General features: G+C 43.4%; 1 protein-coding gene across 1 annotated transcript in view; it reads left to right on the top strand.

Annotated features, from left to right (window-relative positions):
- The window catches only part of jak1 (Janus kinase 1), a 110,424-nt gene that overhangs the window by 41,097 nt on the left and 46,462 nt on the right, over positions 1-22,865 (top strand). The window contains exons 4-13 of the mRNA XM_030372818.1: positions 8,152-8,299; positions 8,676-8,842; positions 9,506-9,774; positions 10,004-10,119; positions 14,370-14,543; positions 15,485-15,648; positions 16,643-16,757; positions 18,415-18,613; positions 21,496-21,596; positions 22,624-22,779. Of these exons, the coding sequence (XP_030228678.1) occupies positions 8,152-8,299; positions 8,676-8,842; positions 9,506-9,774; positions 10,004-10,119; positions 14,370-14,543; positions 15,485-15,648; positions 16,643-16,757; positions 18,415-18,613; positions 21,496-21,596; positions 22,624-22,779 (1,609 nt within the window). The remainder of the gene's footprint in view (positions 1-8,151; positions 8,300-8,675; positions 8,843-9,505; positions 9,775-10,003; positions 10,120-14,369; positions 14,544-15,484; positions 15,649-16,642; positions 16,758-18,414; positions 18,614-21,495; positions 21,597-22,623; positions 22,780-22,865) is intronic.

Here is a 22,865-nt window from a genome sequence, read left to right on the forward strand (position 1 = left end):
CCTGTTTTGGGGGGAGTGCGGCCAGGGCAGTGGCTGGGGCTTGCAGACCCCTCACCAGACTGCCATTGGCTGGTGTGCGGGAAATGTGCTGGCGCCGTTGAATTAGAGGAGTCACTAAAGCTTTCCCAAGCTCTGCCAGGAAGAGTCTGCTCTTGAAACATTTCCCCTGATTCCAGGCTGGGTCAATCGCTGTCCACACACATATGCATTTCATGCAGACACATCAAGGATGTTGTGGAACACTGCCACAGGCCAACGAGCTGTCATTCACTTGCAGGTGTATGTACCAGTAAGCTGCAATGAAAGAAACAATGACTAGATTGGAAACAATTTTGAACCTGTCTTACCCAAAATGTTTTACATGAATACAAGTAAATCAAATGCATGACAGATGAAAATATACATTACCTTATCAAGGCAGTGAACGCCTCCTTTGTTTCTGTTGTAGTCCAGGATGATCTGGGGTTTCCTGTGCTCTGCTTTGCTGACAGCGGCGTAGTTGTGTAGAGTGCTCATCAGGATGACATTCTTATTTTTCTTGGGCAAATATGAAGAAGACTGTCAGTGAAAGCAAATTTGGATGAAAGTGCCTTTCTCCCTCTGGTCGAAACCAGTGCAGGGGGAAGTTGAGGCTTGTTCTTCCTCATTGTCCCCACCATGGTGAGCTTTCTTTTCAGCAGCTCCTGACCAAGCGATGTTATGCCCGTTGAGACCGGCTGTCATGTCCAACACAACACGCATGCCTTGTTTTTTTTCTGGCCTTCCAGTAACAGGTTTCCCTGTGTAAACCTGCATATTCCTGGCGTAGCTGCTCCTGGCATCACATGCTGCCCAGATCTTGATCCCATACTTGCCTTGTTTGCTTCGGATGTACTGTTTGAATGGACAGCGACCTCTGAAAGGGACAAGGCGCTCGTCCACTGTCACCTCAGGGCCTGGATGTACATCAGTGGTAGGTGCTCCACCCACCTGTCCCAAACGTTCCTGATGCCAACCAGTTGGTCGTCTCGCCAGCGGAAAGGTTGTGTAGCTCTGTCATCCAATCTGATAACTCTTGAGAGGACATGAAACTGCTGCAGGGACATAGTTGACCGGAATATAGGCCTCCCTGACTCTGCATCCAACAGACTTTTTGTAGCCTCATTGTTGGGCCGATGTACTCCTAAAGAATCAACAGAGCCATGTAGGCTTGGAGGTCTACCTGGTCCAATGCCTTCCATGTGTCCGCAAACACACGCCCCCCTTCCAGGTTTGTCATCGCCAGTATAATTTCCACAATGGACTCTGGTAAAAAGAGTTGGAAGCTGGACTTGATGTCATCCACACGAGATGTTGCATACCGTGTTGGCCCTCACTTCATCCTAATGATATTTTCCCCTCTTGCTCTGCCTCCTCTGTCCTGGGGGGATGAATACCAGAGCAAGTTGCCATCCTTGGACTGGAATTCAACCTCAGGTGTCCCCTCCCCAGTTGCCCCCTCCCCAGGGGCCTCTTCCTCAGGGGCCTCTTCCTCAGGGGCCTCTTCCTCAGGGGCCATCTGTTGACTGTTCGGCTTCATGATGATCTGGATCAAAATCAGGATCGTTGTCTTCTATTTCTGAGACTTCCTCCTCTATTTCTGGTTCAACTTCAATCCCCAATACATCAGTTTGAAAAAAAAGGCCATCCTTGGACTGGAATTCAACCTCAGGTGAATCCTCAGTTTGGTTCCTTAATTTTGTTCCTACCACCGCCTGGATTTGAGCACAATGTCCATGCAACAGATATGCCCGATGAGAGATGATGGCAGGAACAGCAATGATGGTGAAAGCAGTTGAATCAGTCCAGTTGAAATAGTCGTCCCTCAAAAAAAAAACTGCCAGGATATCCCTCCATTAACTCGGAAAGCACCTGTCCGGAGCTCTCCCAAGAAGACTACTTTTTTTTTTATTGGGTATCTTATCTTTATCATTTTGATATCTTATCTATATAATTTTCTTCATCAATAAACTACTATCGCAGTTGCGTGTGTGTCTCGTAACTTTCTCTGTACTGCCGTGCATGCGCCCGCGATGCGTTTAGGGGAAATCGTAAAGTACAGTACTTGGCGATTAACTCTGAAGAAAATAAAATGGGTTACACATGCCGGTGTGACAATATATGGCGTGTATTGTGTTAATGAACAACTGCTACCTACTACGTTCGATTGTTTTTGCTGCACAACGAATATATGCTAGCTCCACTCAACAAAATAGGTCAAGGTTTTTTCAAAACAATATGAATGCAAGATGTCAATGGTAGAGCGAAATCCTTATTGTGGCGCAACATAACACCGGTATTCACGTTCATACCAGCATACCGCCCAGAACTTATTCGTCTTGTATGTAGACTTCAATTAAACATAAAAATATTTTAAGTATTTTGCTGGTTATTTATGTTTTTATGTTTGAATTGTAGTTTTGTCTCAATTTGTTGGTCCTAATCATGCATTTCCAACTTGTTGACGAGTGTAGAAAACTCTCTAAATAAATCCCAATAAATTGTCACTCTTCTCTTTTCACAGGAACAGTACATAATGGCAGTATTGCTGTGTCAGTTTATAATCATGTTCAGTGTAACTCTTACTTTGCCAGCCCGCATAGCATCAGGTTAAGAATCAAAGGGTCAAGGTCCTGACTCATTTAACATTCCTTTTTGTTTGTTCCAGTCAACTTCATGCATTTCAAAAGGCTCCACTCCAATAGCAGGCTTTCAATCCCGAAGTTACTTCCATGTTTCTGTTATGCTTTCCAATGCACAACTTCATTTTCCAATTCCACAGTTTAAATGAGCAGGGTAGTCCTTCACTTCAATCCTTTGTTTCACATACCACTCCTTGATGCTACTGGGCCTCATGCTGTTTCATCATGTTGCAGAGAAGTCCATTGTTCCTTTGTTGCTGCTTTCTCCATGTCCAGGTTTTCCATTAATCCATTTTAGTGGCAAAGTTTTTCTACCTTTGTATGACGTTTCTCAGATTTTCCTTGTTCCAATTAACATCACTGGTGACTGACTGCAGACTAGATTCTAACAATGCTTGAGTCCAAAAACGATAATGTCCAGAAGTTTGTTGGGTTTGCAAAAAAGGTCTTGTGGTTTATTTTGTACAAAAATCAAAGAAAACTTACTGAGAATACTTAAAACAAACAAAGAGCAGGATGTGGGCCAAGCCATTGTAGAAAAACTTGCTGTGTAATCAGCCACACCTGGCACTCTGTCGATCTCCTATTATATGCACACAGGCACTCAAGACCTGTAGAGGTCACCAAAAACAACCATTGCACACAAATAATACTAAACTGAATATGGCTCCTACAAGTGTAATTACGCGAATATATATACCGCGGCTTAGAGCTGAAGATCTTTGCCCGAACCCGACGGGACCCGACGGCTCGGGTCGGATTCAGTCTTAATTTCTGTCATTTTACACAGGCTCGGCCGGGCTCAGGCTTGCGTGGTAAATGAGCGGTCAGGTGATGCATTTCAATTAGCGTGAGAAAGATGTGAAAATGGATGCCGAGGAGGTGAATCGAAGGCTGGCCTCTGGCGATTCCGTTTTGGTTGCGCCTAAGAAAGCTAAGTCTGAGGCATAAAAAAGTTTTGACCATGTGCATAATGAGTTTAATGAGCCAGTGGGTTATGTGAAATGCAAAAAATGCGGCGTTCAGTTGAAGTACAACAGCCAAACAGGGAATTCATCGTTGATAAGGCATGCTGATTGAAGCTGTTCAAAACCTTCCACGAGTGCTCAACAACCTTCCATCACATCGTTTGTAACAGCATCAAAACCCATGCCTGCAAAGGTGAAACAAACGGTGACTGAGAAGTGTCAGCTTTTGCTGTAATGACATTAGGCCTCTTAACTAGGGATGCACCGAAATGAAAATTCTTGGCCGAAACCGAATATACTTAAACAGTTGGAATACCCAATGTGGCTTTTGCTGTTTTGCATTCATTTTGCTTTAATTTTTCATCATTGCATAAATCAAACAATTAAATGTCCTTTATAAACTTTTTGTCTTGCTTTTCAATAAAAAAAACAATTACAAATTTGATACAAAATATTTATTTAATACTGAATTTTCTAACATTCCAGCAGACCTTAAAGTAAGAATTTAAGAACAATGTACCTTTTAAATAAATGAGTAAAACGTGTATTTTTTTCGGCCTTTTTACTCTTTCAGCCGAAACCGAAAATTATGTTTTGGGCCATTTTCGGTGGCCGAATATTCGGTGCATCCCTACTTTTAACATCGTAAATGGCAAGGGATTTAAAGGGCTTGCGCAATAACTTATTCATGTCGGGCCGCGTATGGAAGGGTTCCCTTAAACTCTGTTATTCCCAGCTATGTGACAATTGCAAAGAGATGCACTGAAATGGCTGAAGAAAAAAGGGACTCTTTAGTAAAGTCACTGAAGGCATTCTTGAAGGACGGCACAGTCGCAATGGCCACAGACATGTGGATGGAGGATTAGCGAAAAATGTGTTATTTGACAATCACATGCCATTTCCCCAAGCTTTCCCCAAACGCGCCGTTTCAGTGTCTGTAGCTTTCATGCAAATTAGGCCCCTGTTTTGGGGGGAGTGCGGCCAGGGCAGTGGCTGGGGCTTGCAGACCCCTCACCAGACTGCCATTGGCTGGTGTGCGGGAAATGTGCTGGCGCCGTTGAATTAGAGGAGTCACTAAAGCTTTCCCAAGCTCTGCCAGGAAGAGTCTGCTCTTGAAACATTTCCCCTGATTCCAGGCTGGGTCAATCGCTGTCCACACACATATGCATTTCATGCAGACACATCAAGGATGTTGTGGAACACTGCCACAGGCCAACGAGCTGTCATTCACTTGCAGGTGTATGTACCAGTAAGCTGCAATGAAAGAAACAATGACTAGATTGGAAACAATTTTGAACCTGTCTTACCCAAAATGTTTTACATGAATACAAGTAAATCAAATGCATGACAGATGAAAATATACATTACCTTATCAAGGCAGTGAACGCCTCCTTTGTTTCTGTTGTAGTCCAGGATGATCTGGGGTTTCCTGTGCTCTGCTTTGCTGACAGCGGCGTAGTTGTGTAGAGTGCTCATCAGGATGACATTCTTATTTTTCTTGGGCAAATATGAAGAAGACTGTCAGTGAAAGCAAATTTGGATGAAAGTGCCTTTCTCCCTCTGGTCGAAACCAGTGCAGGGGGAAGTTGAGGCTTGTTCTTCCTCATTGTCCCCACCATGGTGAGCTTTCTTTTCAGCAGCTCCTGACCAAGCGATGTTATGCCCGTTGAGACCGGCTGTCATGTCCAACACAACACGCATGCCTTGTTTTTTTTCTGGCCTTCCAGTAACAGGTTTCCCTGTGTAAACCTGCATATTCCTGGCGTAGCTGCTCCTGGCATCACATGCTGCCCAGATCTTGATCCCATACTTGCCTTGTTTGCTTCGGATGTACTGTTTGAATGGACAGCGACCTCTGAAAGGGACAAGGCGCTCGTCCACTGTCACCTCAGGGCCTGGATGTACATCAGTGGTAGGTGCTCCACCCACCTGTCCCAAACGTTCCTGATGCCAACCAGTTGGTCGTCTCGCCAGCGGAAAGGTTGTGTAGCTCTGTCATCCAATCTGATAACTCTTGAGAGGACATGAAACTGCTGCAGGGACATAGTTGACCGGAATATAGGCCTCCCTGACTCTGCATCCAACAGACTTTTTGTAGCCTCATTGTTGGGCCGATGTACTCCTAAAGAATCAACAGAGCCATGTAGGCTTGGAGGTCTACCTGGTCCAATGCCTTCCATGTGTCCGCAAACACACGCCCCCCTTCCAGGTTTGTCATCGCCAGTATAATTTCCACAATGGACTCTGGTAAAAAGAGTTGGAAGCTGGACTTGATGTCATCCACACGAGATGTTGCATACCGTGTTGGCCCTCACTTCATCCTAATGATATTTTCCCCTCTTGCTCTGCCTCCTCTGTCCTGGGGGGATGAATACCAGAGCAAGTTGCCATCCTTGGACTGGAATTCAACCTCAGGTGTCCCCTCCCCAGTTGCCCCCTCCCCAGGGGCCTCTTCCTCAGGGGCCTCTTCCTCAGGGGCCTCTTCCTCAGGGGCCATCTGTTGACTGTTCGGCTTCATGATGATCTGGATCAAAATCAGGATCGTTGTCTTCTATTTCTGAGACTTCCTCCTCTATTTCTGGTTCAACTTCAATCCCCAATACATCAGTTTGAAAAAAAAGGCCATCCTTGGACTGGAATTCAACCTCAGGTGAATCCTCAGTTTGGTTCCTTAATTTTGTTCCTACCACCGCCTGGATTTGAGCACAATGTCCATGCAACAGATATGCCCGATGAGAGATGATGGCAGGAACAGCAATGATGGTGAAAGCAGTTGAATCAGTCCAGTTGAAATAGTCGTCCCTCAAAAAAAAACTGCCAGGATATCCCTCCATTAACTCGGAAAGCACCTGTCCGGAGCTCTCCCAAGAAGACTACTTTTTTTTTTATTGGGTATCTTATCTTTATCATTTTGATATCTTATCTATATAATTTTCTTCATCAATAAACTACTATCGCAGTTGCGTGTGTGTCTCGTAACTTTCTCTGTACTGCCGTGCATGCGCCCGCGATGCGTTTAGGGGAAATCGTAAAGTACAGTACTTGGCGATTAACTCTGAAGAAAATAAAATGGGTTACACATGCCGGTGTGACAATATATGGCGTGTATTGTGTTAATGAACAACTGCTACCTACTACGTTCGATTGTTTTTGCTGCACAACGAATATATGCTAGCTCCACTCAACAAAATAGGTCAAGGTTTTTTCAAAACAATATGAATGCAAGATGTCAATGGTAGAGCGAAATCCTTATTGTGGCGCAACATAACACCGGTATTCACGTTCATACCAGCATACCGCCCAGAACTTATTCGTCTTGTATGTAGACTTCAATTAAACATAAAAATATTTTAAGTATTTTGCTGGTTATTTATGTTTTTATGTTTGAATTGTAGTTTTGTCTCAATTTGTTGGTCCTAATCATGCATTTCCAACTTGTTGACGAGTGTAGAAAACTCTCTAAATAAATCCCAATAAATTACGAAAGTAACCATCGGCTATCAGCAACTTGGTTGACTTTTGAAAATCATAAGATGCGAGAACTGCAGCCTTTAAAGTGACAGCCTTTGAGCAATGTGTTTGTGTATCTGTAAAATATTCTTGCGCCATCAAAGGAACAAAAAGTAGGCTTAAAAAATAAGCATCTCCCATGTAACGTTGGCCTACACATAAACATTGCTTAACGCACAATCTTCATAAACGTCCAGACACACAGTTAAATAAGACTATTTATTACATAGACACATAAAATAATGATCAATAAGTCATTATTTGTAATGCAAAGCATTATTCATACAGTCTATGCTATTATCCATTTTAGAGACTCATGCAAGAACATTTATATAATTAGCAAACAATGATATTAATAACCTTATCCTAACATCCTATTAATATTTATTTCCAGATTAAAAAGATCAGTGATCGGGATCGGCCTAAAATTCCCTGATCGAAGCATCCCTAGAGTCTTTGCAACTTTTAAGCAACACGTGTGGGACTTTTGATGTTTGATGTATGGCAATAAGAGAAAAGTACGAAGCAGCTACATTCCGTGCTCCCGGTTACGCACCAGTTGCATGACGGTTGCATCATCAACGCGTCTGTAACACACCCACTCACTTCTTTGACCTATGCATTAAGCTAGCTAGCTAGCTAGGGAAAATTTTCAATCAATGCATTAACAAAAATATTGGTCACATTGACATCAAATGACAAACCGTTACAACTGAAGCAACGCGCATTCTAACGAGTGAAGGGTTGATTATGGTTCTATTTCGACGCAACCTTCACGTCCTTGCTGAAGGCCTTACGTGCGCCTCCCAAAAATGATAACCTTCCTTCAAGGCTAAAACCCGATGCAGAACCAAAACGGGTTCATCATTTTCATTAATGACGCTAGAATCGGTTGATCCTAATTCTGTTTTAATAATTGGCCAAATAACCACAATTATAATGAGTCGTGGATGAACAAGTTACATTCGATACATGAACCTACTTGTTTGCATGGTGTTGTGCACATTTTCTAGGTTTTACTTCAAGAACTGGCATGGCACCAATGAGGGCCAGCCTCAAGTCTGGAGACACTGCATCAGCAAGCTTCGAGGAGGTTCCCAGAACATACCGGAAGGAACGCCTCTGTTGGACGCTGCCTCTCTCGAGTACTTGTTTGCCCAGGTGTGTGTAAGCTCCCCTCTTTTTACTGAACAGACTTACCCAAGCCTGAAAACGCAAGACCAAATGCAAATGCGTATTAGTCTGGAACCTCTCATTTCAAGGGGTGATGTCAACAGCAGAGACCAAAATGCCTCTGGATGCAATTTGATCAACCTACAACCAATCAGAGAAAATCTTGGTTGTTTATGAAAATGCCTCAACGTGTTCCCATAGGCACTCCTGTGTACAGTCATCAGACCCGCCCCATATTAGATGAACTCTTCCGATTGGTCAGACCTGGGCCAGGTCTGCTTGAGGTTCTTCAGCTTCCCAGGCTATCCTTTTAAACATCCAAATATGTCTTTTGAATGTGTGTTGTTGTTTTTTTATCGTACAGGGCCAGCATGACTTCCAAAAGGGGCTTGCCCCGCTGAGGTCTCCCCAGTCTGAGGTTGACCAGCATGAGATGGAGAACGAATGTCTGGGCATGGCAGTGCTGGCCATCACACACGACTCCATGAACCGGGACATTCCGCTGACAACCACCAACACCAATGAAATCAGGTGAGAACACCCAAAGGGAAAGGTTGTGGTGGGCAATGTAATGGAAGGAGGTTAAAACCTAGGCAGAGCAGTAGTCCTCGCAAGTGACTGCCCATATATGGCAGTGGCAGCATACTCATGGAATGCTATGGTAGTAAGCTAGTGGGTTTCAGTGTGCAGAATGGCCTTCTGTGAGCAACATTAAGAATATTTAGAATCTCTGAAACTACCCATAAAACTAATAGTATAAAATATAAATCATTTTCAACCCTACACAAGGTCTGCAGTTTTGTGCAGCTCAAAGGAAGTTATTGTTAAAAAACAAATTTTAAACACTTTTTATTAATGCCCATGGGAAAATCATTCAGTGCATTTTATGCTAGAAGCCATGAGCTGTGTCTAAGTGTTGGGAACAGTTTACATGAGAGCAGTTTTATATTTCCTATCATCTTCATATTAATCAAACTTGGTGCAGCCATGACCGCCCATTTGTGAAGAGGAACATGTAGTTTCTCTAATTGCCCACCGGGGGCCTCAGTATTAGGATGTAGAGAGACCCTCCACCATTGTAGGTCATTGGGAAAAATCCTGTAATTGAAACCTAGTAAGGCCTAATTTAAAAGCTCTGTTTTTTATGTTTTGCATATCTTTTTAACCACTACATTTCCTCTCCCCCCTCATCAGTTACAAGCGCTTCATCCCCGAGTCGCTGAACCGCAACATCAAGCAACGCAATTTGCTGACGCGCATGCGCATCAGCAGCGTCTTCAAGAAGTTCCTCCAGGAGTTCAAGCAGCGTACGGTGCAGGACAGCAACATCTCACTGTATGACCTGAAGCTCAAGTACCTGGCGACGCTGGAGAGCCTGACCTGGGACCTCGGCAGTGAGGTGCTGGAGCCCGTCTCCTTGTCCATCAGCCCCGACCGAGACCTCTGCAACGGGGGGTACCATGGTAGGAACTCCTCCTGGCTACATGGCTACCTTACTGGTTTTGTGAGGTTCCCCACTTTGCATCCTCCGAGTGGTGTACCCCAATTGGGTTTCCTTTGTTGTAGGGGATCCGAAGGATGTTTATGATGATTAAAGATACATTCCTTATATTAATACATTTTGTGTTGTGTAAAGATAATTTTGCCATTAACCCATAAAGACTATGTTTACGGGTTATGTTTTATCCCAAGGTTACTACAACCAGAGTCAAGGACAGAGCAAGGATCCCAGCCCTGAGAGTAGCAATGACATGCAAGTCCAGGTCACTGGTACCACTGGTATCTCCTGGAGGAAGAAGCCGTCCAACGTGAGTGAGGAGGATTTACAGCCTGAGGGTGGGAGAGATCATTATCACTGGCACATTTTTACTTTGATGTTAATATTCTGTTGTGCAATACCAAATTGTTGTGTACATGATGTAGCGCTAGCACTCTATTGAAATTATTATTGAAGGTCCCATGGCATGCTACTTTATGGATGCTTATATCTAGGTGTGAGTGGGCCCTTAATACAGTATTTGACGACGTTCAAGAAATTCAGCCTTGGTGTAGAATTACAGGAACTACGAGCCAGTCCCACAATGAGCTTCCCACAAACGTGTGTTTTTTTTAGAGGCGGAGGTGGAGGGTGGGGGTGTGGCCCTGAGCAGCTTGCGGCAATGGTACCATGCGCTCGTGTTTACAGTGGATGTATCGCAATGGCGAGGCGCACACAGCTTTTGGCCGTGTTCTGTAAATATTCTAGAACACTCCGGGTGCTCCGGCGGGAGTCCCGGAGCTCTATATCTAAATACTATCATATTATGCATGGATATCTATATCATATATTATATATTACCACGGCCAAAAGCTGTGTGCGCCTCCAGACGATATTATGATCTCAAACGACTGCGTCGGGTTCTCCAACGTTTCTGGTTCTATCACTTCCACACAGTGGCGTGGCGTGGGGATTTTTTTTTGAGGAAGCCAAGTGAGGCCGAACCTTTAGAGAAAATTGTACGTTGCAGCTTGGATGTATTTAATGCAACTACAAGAGCTATTTGAGCGCCTGGTCATTTACCAGGACTTACACATGCCTGTAATCTGACACACACACACACACACACACACACACACACACAGTAGGCCTACTCCTAAACATCTCATTCAATTATACATTTTATTATAAATACAACCCCTCCCCGACCGAAATGCACAAGCCGCTAATAGTCAAAGAATCGACAGCGCGGCTGTCGGCTATTTCAAGTTTAATGTTCACGTGTAACACGACTCACACAATCACAGTATTTGATATGATAAATAACATGTGTCTTTTTGATTTACCGTGCCTCTCGATTGCCCGGGACAAGTTGGCAAGGTTCACGAATCTTGTAGTGACCCAGGGATTGTTGAGGGAGCACGAATCCTTGTCAAAAAGAAGACACGGCCAGCAAAATAGTCGCTGAGGTTTGCTGCTGCCAGCTAGCCACTCTGTTCGTGTATAGTTTTCGTCATTGAACGTCCGAAGGAAGCCTTGCTTTCTCTCCACGCGCAGTTTCAGCTTCGGTGTTGGCCTGCCATCGGATTTTATTTTGATTCGCTGCTGTTGTGGTAGTTTGGTAAAATAATTTTTAAGTAAATAATCTAAATCTTCACCCTCCATAACTGCACTTGCTAAGTAGGCTACTCAAAAATGAGAACAATTCAAACATGCTAATTTCGCGCTATTTGATTTTTCGGTGACGTTGATAAGGATGCCAGCTCGGGCTGGCTTCCTCGCAGTGTGCAGTGTCATGTTTCGCCGCGCCTTCGGTATATAAAAGGGGCGCAGTATCGCGCATTGTGAAATTGTCAATAAGAGGAGAAAAATGGGGAAGAAATGACAGCAACACAGCACAAAATAATTAACGAAACTGTTAATATAAATGTTTTTATTGGATGACAACTACAGCCTAAAAAAACAGGGAAGCCTGGCTTCCCTTGGCCTCCGGGAGAAAACGCCACTGCTTCCACATCAATCTGAAGTAGACTGAAAGTAGACAATTTCACCAGCGCATTTGCAGAGTTTCAAATCTGGCACTGTTCTAACAGTGTATTTCATTGTTTCCCGGTTTTGAAACCTTGTAAATGGGATTCTGCAAACAGGTGTTCATACATTGAGAAATAAGTTTTGAAAGGTTGTATATTTGGTTTTAAAAGTCAGTTCTGAAAAAATACGTTGCAATGGAGTAAACGTACACCTTTACGCCATTGCAACGTATTTTTTCAGAACTGACTTTTCAGCATTGACTTTTCAAAGATTTGACCACACAGGCGCAAGCTCACCTGAATATTGGCAGTGTTCTGTCGCGCATATGTTTTGAAACTCCTGACAGTCAAGTCTGAAGAAAAAAAAACGTTCCTGGGGGCGGGACCATTTAGCTTTAAACCTATTGGTTGCTCTCGGCTGACGTACATTACAATCACATTCTTGTCATCGGCAGAGCACTGTCCATCACGCACAGCCCGGTGAACGGCACGTGTACATCCTTCGTCCCTCCCTTATCCCCATGCAGGTGTTGGCGGATGGGGCAGTCTGGGCGGTGGACTGCGACGGCATGATAGTTGTCTGACCCCTTGGAATGTACTGACGTACATTCCAATTACATTCTTTTCATCGGCAGAGCACTGTCAATCACGCACAGCCCGGTGAACGGCACATGTGATTGGAATGTACGTCAGCCGAGAGCAACCAATAGGTTTAGAGCTAAATGGTCCCGCCCCCAGGAAAGTTTTTTTTTTCTTCCGATTTGACTGTCAGGAGTTTCAAAACGAGTGCGCGACAGAACACTGCCAATATTCACGTGACTCAAAGCTTGCGCCTGTGTGGTCAGATCTCTGAAAAGTCAGTGCTGAAAAGTCAGTTCTGAAAAAATATGTTGCAATGGCGTAAACGTACACCTTTACAAGTTTTTAAAAATAAATATTCAACCTTTCAAAACTTATTTCTCAATGTATGAACACCTGTTTACAGAATCCCATTTACAAGGTTTCAAAACCGGGAAACAATGAAATACACTGTTAGAACAGTGCCAGATTTGAAACTCTGCAAATGCGCTGGTGAAATTGTTTGAACTTTGAAAATGTGTTGGTGAAAATGATGAAGAAGATAAAATAGAACACAAAATCATGTTTACAGATGTTTGAATTTTAGTTTGAATTTTTTTCAGGTTATAATATCTTTTTTCAGTGTTGCAAAACCTTTTTTACAAGGTGTTGAGTTTTCAAACCCAGACTTACAAGCCTTTGAAACTTTTTTTTTCAGGTTTGAATTATGGCAGGAAACTGGCTCCATAGACGTCTCTAATGACGTCTTTGGTATCACTCCGTAAATAGTCCGGTAACTCCAGCGTCTTCGGTTGCTATGCGACGTCAACGTCTTTGGCGGACTATTTCTCTGCTGATCAACACTACGAATGCTGGTTACAAATAAATTGTAAAAAGACACACCATGAAGTTATTTTTTCGTTTAGGCAAGTAGCCGTGTAATAAGCGGGATAATGTATAGAATGTCGTCGGTCGTTATTGAAAATAAGCCCCTTCAGGTCTGTGTCCTGTTCGCCCTGTCGGGCCTTATTTTCCCGATAATGACCGGCGTTCTTTACATTATCCCTTACATATCTGTTGTTAAAGCACAGCTGTGCTTCGTTGAGCAAAAAAAAAAAAAAACACTAAATAAATGGTTGATAGTGAATACTTGCGGCGCGGAGTTAAAACTAAACACAATACCTGTTTTGTTCAAAATATCGTTATATCGTTTATCGCCATTCAAACAAAAAAATATCGATATGAGTTTTGGTCCATATCGCCCAGCCCTAGCGGTTCATGTACCTACATCAGGGAGTCAAAGCCAAAGTTCCTTTCCCCCAATTCCTTCTCAACCATGGCTGAGATAACCCCTACTACGAGTCTCGTTGTGGAAATACCAGAGACGTCAGTGAAACCGACGTGTTATGCGCCATAACACCTGCAGACAATATTATGAATCTCAAACGACTGCGTTAGGTTCTCCGATTTCTCTGGTTCTTCCACATCCACATTCTCTGAAGTAGACTGAAACGCGACATGGAGGAGAAAGGGATTGTTGCCCGCAATTGTTGACAGTGATTGTCTCCCACTGGAGCCCCGCTGCCGAGGTACCACCGTCTCGGAAGCGGGCAGCGCCGAGGCACCACCGACCCGCAGCGGTAAACAGCAGAACGGTTACAGCAGAATGGTTATCCAAATAACAAAGAAGTTTACAACAGTCGTAACTCATTGGCGGGCCGAATTCTCTGGGCGGGCAAAAAAAAGAAGGGGAGGTAACCTGGCCCCTTATGACGACATATGGGGCCAAATTCGAAATCGGAGGAGCAGGATACCTAGTGCTCGTTTTACACCCAACACCATTTCTAGTTATTGGGGGAAAATAGGCAGGCTAGGGGAACTAATTTTAATGTTAGAAAACGTCATAGAGTGAAAATTGCATGCCATGGGACCGTTAAATTAAATGGGATGAAATGGCAAAAAAGATATTATCTCTCCATTATCTCTCCTATAGGACGCAGTGATACCAAAGGAAAAGAATAAGGCCAAGAAGAAGTTTGATGACAAATACAAGAAGGAGAAGGAGAAAGCGGAGAGCTGGGTGGTCTTCTGTGATTTTCATGAGATCACACACATCGTCATCAAAGATGCCACCGTCACCATCTATCGTCAGGACAACAAGAGGATGGTGAGGACTCTCCCATGTTTCCCTGACGCCAGAGAAAACGGTGTCCTTAGTTCCCTGATTGTTATATATAATCAATCAAATTCTTCTAGATGCATGATGTGAATTACTTTGACTCTCTTCCTACCTACAACCAATTCAGAGGTTGTTCATGTTGGCAAAACAGACAGGATCAATAGCACGGCTAAACTGCTCTTGCTTTCTTCTTGGAATACTTTGTTCTGAAGGCTGAACATCCTTAATGCTAACTAGCATGCGGTTAGAAACCTCTTTGCGAAATGTTTGTATCAAATCAATACAATTGGTCTTGTGCATGCTTTCATTAAAATGCACTGTTGCAAACACGAACTAGGAAATAACAGGCAAATGATCTGCCATATTGTCTCTAAAGGCCATTTTCCACTGACGGCACTTAGTTGGACCATGGCGTGTTCATTTTTGTTTCCAATTCCAGTTTAAACTACTAGTTGTGCTAAGTCACGCCTGCATGGACCATCTCCGAAGTCGGGCAATAGTGCGCCAGACCCATCTCATTTAGAATCATTCACACATATGCACGCTCAGTATGGCTAGGGTTCTCAACAGCATAGGCTTGTGTTTTTTTTCCCTGATATTAAGGACATCATATCAAAAATGGTTTATGTGCATAAGTCTGTCTGAAGAAACTCAATATATTAAAGGTCTCTGTAACAAATAATTCACATTTTACCCAATAAAAAAAAAAAAAAAAAAAAAGTGTGTGTTGTGTCAAGAACTTGTTACGGAGATGTCAATTCCAGTGCCGGGATTTGCATTTCCGTAACAACAGGGCTTACCAAACCAGCACATGTGTATGGAAAAGGGTCATACTAACTCTGCACTAATTCTGTATTTCCACCATCCCCCCCCATCTCTCGTTTGTTGTTTTAACAACCCATCTCTCCCTTTCTCCTCGATGTCTCCAGGAACTGCAGCTGGCATCCAGGGCCCGGGCCAGAGCTTTGTCCTTCGTGGCTCTGGTGGATGGATATTTCCGTCTGACGGTGGATGCTCACCACTACCTATGCAAGGACGTGGCCCCCTCCTCAGTGGCTCGCAACACCGATGACGGCTGTCATGGCCCCATTTGGTCAGTCGTGTGTGTGTGTGTGTGTGTGTGTGTGTGTGTGTGTGTGTGTGTGTGTGTGTGTGTGTGTGTGTGTGTGTGTGTGTGTTATACCCAATGGAAAATACAAAAACAATGTTGCTGATGAAAGCAGCTTTGATTAAGTTGTTTGGACCCGGGCATGTAGTAGAGAGCTGTGTTATTTCAGCTCTGTGGACAATGGAATTTATGATTTAATTAATAGTTTAGGCCATGTTCTTTGAGATTATAGCTCGGTACAACAATCGATGAAAATATGGTATTTGCTTTACCCTGAAAATGAAACGGAAAATATGGAAAATGAAATTAAATAAAACAAGGACACAATATTCATTTTTGGGAGTAAACAGTCTTTTGCTAATTCACATAAAATACAGATGTACAGGAGGTGGTGTCCTATTTTCATGGTCATATATGGTAACAACTCTTGGTTAATGTTTGATCTTGTTGTAATCTGGTGAAGTGAGACCCCTACCTTAATTGGCTAGTGTGTGTCTTCTGCCCCATGCAGCACTTTCAAAAAGATAAATCATAAAGCAGCTCTCATCAAACAGGATTTTGTAATAATTTGTATACCTTGTAGTGTTGGCTTTTCCTATACCTTTTCTGAGAACTAAGAACTAACCTATTCTAAGCTCCTGCAATATTTGAAGCTTTAATAAGAACAAGAATTTTTCACTCAACACACCATAGCTAGCTGCTATGCTTTGTTGTGGCATTTCTGCGAAGAGCCTCCTAGGAATATAAACGATAGCAGGAGCACTTCGTTCTTTGCCTCGAGATATTTTGTAAAGCACTTGTACAGGGATATTTTGTCTGTACTGATTCCGCAACACTGAAATACTATATAATCCCTGTTTGCCTTCGTGGCAGGCAGCCCATGTTAAATGCTTATCTGCTGTTGGTTTAATCACACCAACTGGTGCAGGCCTCTTCAAGTAGAACATTTGAATAATTTATTTCTATTAACCACTCCCAGTACGGACTATGCAGTCCACAAGCTGCGGCAAGAGGGCAACCAGGAGGGCACCTACATCCTACGCTGGAGCTGCACCGAGTATCAATTCATCATTATCACTGTGGTCTGCCGCGAGGTGAGCCTAACAGGCACTCACAAACCCAAACTGGAGCCCCAAACTGGAGACCCAAACACCTGGGCATAATGTCATGCTTTCAATCACAATTCTCCTGCATTTCCCACTGTAGACAGAATTGTTTGGAACAATCTAACAGTAGTGTTAATGTGGCATTGCAAAAAATTATACATGTTTAATAGTAAGCTGCTGATACCCTTACCATAAAAAGGCAAATACACGTTTCTCAAATCTAGCTGAAATCCTTTTGGACAACGTTGAGGCAACAAATGAGCCACTGTAACAGGATCAACCATTATTATTTGCTGAGAGGGTTTATTGCAGTTTTGTTTCCATAACAGTACTGTGAGAAGTCAAACAAAATGAAGCTGCCCAAATAGCAGAATCACATGGCGGTTGGGTAATACTGAAAGTACATGGGAAATCACCTTTTTGGTTTTGGTTGTTCATTTGAGGTTACCGGCTTTTTTGCCTGATCAATCCCATAGGCTCACACAAGCAGCTGTGTAAAGCTTACTTATTAAGATGTTTTTCTCAAATGCAATTTGTTTATTAAAGCTGCAGTAGGAAATATATACATCTTTTATAATTCGTTAAAAATTTTAAGTCTGTGGACAAACTGATGAATTGTCTTGTGAGTTTCATTGAACAGTGTAGCATCAGGGCAGATTTATTACCCACTGCATCTAACCAATAAGAGAGGCTGATGGTTTCCTCCTTCTCTTTTTCCTGATTCTATCTGGTCTTTTCTCCCATTGATTATCTCTAGATGTCTTTACACTGCCAAATATGCCCGTCTTATTATGCCCGTTTACACTGCCCGAGGTAAATCGCTGGCTTGGGCTAGCACCCCAATTTACCCTCCCGGACCCTACACATATTGGCGGTTAAATGCGATTAGACGGCTCTGCGGTTCCAGGGGCAGGACTTGGGTAGAGGTGTTGCTGCGTTGTCTAGACGGAGACAACGTAGCGATAGCAACATGATTGAGCTCCTGATCATGTGAAAGGAGGTGATGCAGTCGCATTAAATGAAGATGGGGAAAGATGGTGCGATCTAGAGAAAGATCGCACCATCTTTTTATCCTCTGGATAAAAAGCGTCCAAAAAATATAATATGTTGGCGTTTTTGCCCTTGGAAATAGTTAATGGCGTTTTTTACAATCAGATGTATACTCATTCTTGCATGCGAGTCTCTTGAATCCTGAAAACATTAAAACCTTTGTTGTATGCAAATTATTCTAAAGAGGTATACTCTCCGTGCGCAGCCCCACCTTCTCCAGTGAACCAAGAAAGGCCGCTCCGTGACGATGGGGGATTTTACCCCCTCGGTTTTACACAGGCAAGGCAGTGAAATTGCCGGGTGTGCCAAGCCGCGACCGAACCGGCTTGGCAGTGTAAAAAGGCCTTCTGTTTCTTTCTCCCCTTAGTCTCTCCCTCAAATTCTAGTAAATAATTGTATTAATGTTGAACCTTGTTTTCCCCTTCCTTTATCCTCTCAATTAATACTTTTCATAGTTGGTGTTCTGCCTATGCACTCTTTAGAAACTACAATTTTTAGCATTAATAATAGTTAATAATAATTACAAATGTAGCATAAAATGTGAATATAAAAAAAGTTCTCCACTGTGTTTTTTTTATTGCTTCCACAAACCTAGTTGGACCTGAGGGAGTCCCGTATGGTGACCCAGTACAAGAACTTCCAGGTAGAGGTGAGCCCCAGTGGGTTCTGCCTGTATGGCACAGAGACCATCCGGCCCACCCTACGTGAGCTTCTGGACCATCTGGCCGGTCAGAGCCTCCGCGCGGACAACATCGAATTCCAACTGATCCGCTGCTGCCCACCCCAGCCAAGAGGTGAGGGGTTCAGAACCGGTCGACCAGTAAACTCAAGCAAAAGACCAGCGGCCCAGGGGAACATTGAGGTTAGCCTGTGTTCACAATGGGCCCAGCTTCACATCAGATCAGAAGATCAGAAGAAGGGCGCAGTATACAAGAAAAAATACAAAAATACTTTCCCTTATATCTGAATGAATTAAGCACAGCGTCTGGTTTCTCCTGCACATAATTATTAACTGTTTAATTGTATCTTTGAGGGACAAAAAGCGAGAGGGGAGGCTAAAGCACAAAAGAAGAGTTAAAGGTTGTATCGTCGATTCTAGCCCGAAACATAATTTACACATTCATCTGATCTTTCCTTACGATCCGCTAGCTGCCCGCCCCATAAGCAAGCCGTCAAAAAAAACTAAACGGGTCTCTGTAGGCAGCCTATGTGCCGAGATCGTACAGAAATTATTAAATTAACTAATTGTACTACCAACCACTCAAAACCAAAATAAATAGTATTCCAACCAATCACCGACAAGGGGTGGCAGGGCTCCAGACTGGGACTAAATGGTCTCAAAATTTAGTGTGTGGCTGAATTTTACATCTGGTCGCAGATGTGTGACCAGTAAATTTGCCCTTTTTAATTTTCAATTATTACCCGTTAAACGTGGAAGGGGCGTGTCAATGAATCCGGAATCTGTAGCAGGCCAATGTGTGTGAGAATGATAGTGAATGGCCACTGTTAGTGGCTAATGCGTGGTGGGGGAGGGTCCTAGAGATTATCGAGCGAGGGTAAATATCTGTGAGGAGAGCGATTTCACAACCTGCTACGTGCATTTGAACAAGCAAACTGTTGACTCGTTCTTCCGACCTGCGGCTAGTGTGCCAGTGCCTGTCAGAGTCCTGGGGTCTTATTTTGCAAACCCACACCCGCCCGTACCCGCAATACATAAAACCGCATCCGACCCTTGTTCCGAAAGCAGAGCGAAATACATACCGACCCGCACCCGTGTCCGACACATTATTTTTCAACCATTTCATCCAAATTGTACGGGTTACCCGCGGGTACCCCTGTGCCGGCAGGACTCTGCTTCTGGTGCCATTAAGGGCTTTTCACACAGGAGGCGTTTGTCGTGCCTGCTAATGCATTCTCAATGGAGAGGCGAGCGGACAAAGAGGAGGCGCAGTGGCCGTGAAACTGTCGCTTCCGTGCTCATGCGCGCATACCTGGAAACTGTTGGGATAGATGAGAATCACAATAAAATGTGACACTGAATTTGAAACAGCATCTATTATCATATATTTATTGGTAATGCAGTGCAAATTAGTAGAAATGTGAATATTTGGTTGGCATGTTCATTTACGGTGTGTGCCCCTAACATTTCTGGTTGCGCCCCTACATTTTTCAGTTAGGGGCCACAGTGATCCTAGTGAACAAAGTTAGTCTGGAGCCCTGGGTGGGTTTTGCCCTGCGTTCATTATCGTTTTTACTGGATGCATGAAACACAGAAGGGAGGGCTTGCTCTGTTTGTTTGGGATCTCGCTTCAAATACTAACAGAAGTGTCGTCACCCAACATCGCTGATACAACCTTTCATACCACCCACCCTTACAGCAATTGTATATAATTTAAGTATTTTTAAAAGACATTGCATAGAAAATGGTAGTCTTGAGCCTTTTCAGGTTCACATCAACAATGGCTGAAATGTAGACGCAAGTTTCTGTTCTCTTGAATATAAGAGGGTTTTTCAGATTCTGATTTGGGGATATATCCGAGCACTGGGTATGCCAAAACCAATAATAATCAATGATTCCTATCATGCATCTGTACACATCACAGCTCCTAAGCCCTATTGCATATAATTCCAATTTAGTTGCACTTACAAGGCTGGTTTGATATGTGCATGTGTGTAATGCCCTATTTGCAAGGTAATTGAGGGTGTGTGTGTGTGGTTGTTGTGCATGTGAAAGGGAGACGGGGACATACAGGGAGGAAACAAGCATAGTAAATGTGGCTTTGTCATGTTTGTGCCAGGAGTGGGGTAGGCAGGTGTTTGTAAGATGGGTGTGAGTCTGGGTGCATAGCATTGTTGCGTAAGGGGTCAACATTACAGTGTTTAGAGCAGAAACAAATAACATGGCACATCTGGGTGCATCATTATCACTAACTAGAAGAACTTTACAGTACATTGCTTTTAACATCTTCACTTTTTTCTGTGCTGGAGCTTTATTCAAAATAACATACAGATGTCACATTTCACTATTGCAATGGTAGTGTGTGTATAAAGTGACCCTGTATAAAGTCAGGTTGACTGCTAGTAGGTCAAGAGTTAACTCGTGTTTTCTTTTTCTTTTTTTTCAATGTGCTCTAGAACACATTCCCTCATGCAGACACTGTCTTTAAGGTGACAGAGTTCTAGGTTGAATGCTCTCCTGCAGCATTGTCGCAAATCTTGCTTTTTTTTTAAAGCGCAGATTTTATATCAATAAGAATAAAGCATGTTGACTGCACAGTGGGGGACTTGATGTATGCATGGGAATCCTCAGATTTAAGAATCAACCATAATGATCAACCTGTTATGATTGAGGGTATGCATGGTAGTTTGTACGATTGCGCTGCGTTACAGAAGGCAGTGTTGTGATACACAAACAAGCTTGTTGTGTTATAGTACAGGGACCTTTGCTTAACCACAGTGTCTTGTCAAAACCCCAAATTACACACACACGCACACACGCACACATTAAATGTCACATGTCACACACGCCAAAACACAAACATCAGGCAACAGAAGAATGTGGTTTTGTGACCTAAATAGCGCCTTGTCAGTAATTAAATAACAAATTGACATATTTTGGGTTGTGAATTTGAACAAAGACTCCTCTGTTCGTGTGTGTGTGTTGTGGTCCCAACAGAGGTGTCCAACTTGCTGGTGGTGACTAAGAAACAAGCCCAGCTCTTCAAGGATGACTGCCAGGTCAGCTTCATTCGCATCCTCCCGGAAGACATAGAACAGGTGAGCACCCACAACATACTGCCATCCATACCTTTTATCACAGCCCATACCATGTGGATAGGATGAACAGGCCTCGGACACCAGTCTTCCGAGTTGCAATTGTGACGTAATTTCCGGTCTCGGAGCACTTATAGCGTTCCCATTCGACTTTGTGATTGTGTCATGAAATTGGCTAGTCGTTGTTTATTGTTAGTTACATTAGCCTCTTTAGCAAACCAGCTCGAAAACAAATACAATTTAAATTGTATTGCATGCACAGCAAGACCGTGCAATGCATAACTTGGTGACCGGAATAAAGTAGCAATGTAATCAAGTGTGTAAGAGCAACATTAAAACGACCAATGTGGTACAAATACAAAGAAAATAAATCTATTCAGGGACGCAGCCATTTTTGTTGAGAGCGTCATCACTGGTCTCGGTCTACTCGGAATTCCGAGAGATGAAGACAAAATGGAGCCGTGCCTCAGAGAAATGCCACAAGAAAGCTGGGAGATTTCCCGACTCGGAAGGCTTGCATCTGATGAATCTGGAACACACCATTGGTTATTTGTGTACTTGTTTCATGTCATCTGCTGTGAGATACTTCCGTACAGTGCATCCACTCGCCTCTCTGTACCCTACTATCTCTTGTAATGCAGATCGGTTCTCAAACAGTCATTTAGTCTGTTTTATATACGTATATGACTTATACCCTAATTTGTCCTGGACCAGACTTTAGTCCAGTATCTAGAGTCTTAGACTACATTGTAAATTTAAATTTTACATTTAGGGCATTTAGCAGACGCTTTTATCCAGTACATTTGTCAAAAGAAAGAGAAAGAACAATATATCGCTGTCGGTACAGTAAAGAAGTTCATAGAAACATGTGCCAAACACTTAAAATTGCTAGGTTAACCAACCTGTATACAACAAAGATAGCTAGGATAAGGTGCTACACAATGCAAAGTGCCAGGACGTACCCGATACTGTAGTGGTATCGAGAGACTGTAGTGTCTGACCCAGTGTGTGTTTCTCCTTCCTGGGTCAGGAGGAGCACCTAGGCCGGGGGACAAGGACCAACATCCTCCTGGGCACCCTCCGGGTCCGAGGCGAGGAGGACGATGAGGACGCCGGCTTGTCCTCCTACCAGGAGGTCAAGGTGGTCCTCAAGGTGCTGGGCTCCATCCACAGAGACATCTCCCTGGTGAGAAGTGACCCCATGCATGCACCCACACTTGCAAATACACACGCACGTGTACCAAACACAAACGTAATTATTATACTTGGAGC

The sequence above is a fragment of the Gadus morhua genome, chromosome 12 (assembly GCF_902167405.1).
Source record: "Gadus morhua chromosome 12, gadMor3.0, whole genome shotgun sequence".
NCBI lineage: Eukaryota > Metazoa > Chordata > Actinopteri > Gadiformes > Gadidae > Gadus > Gadus morhua.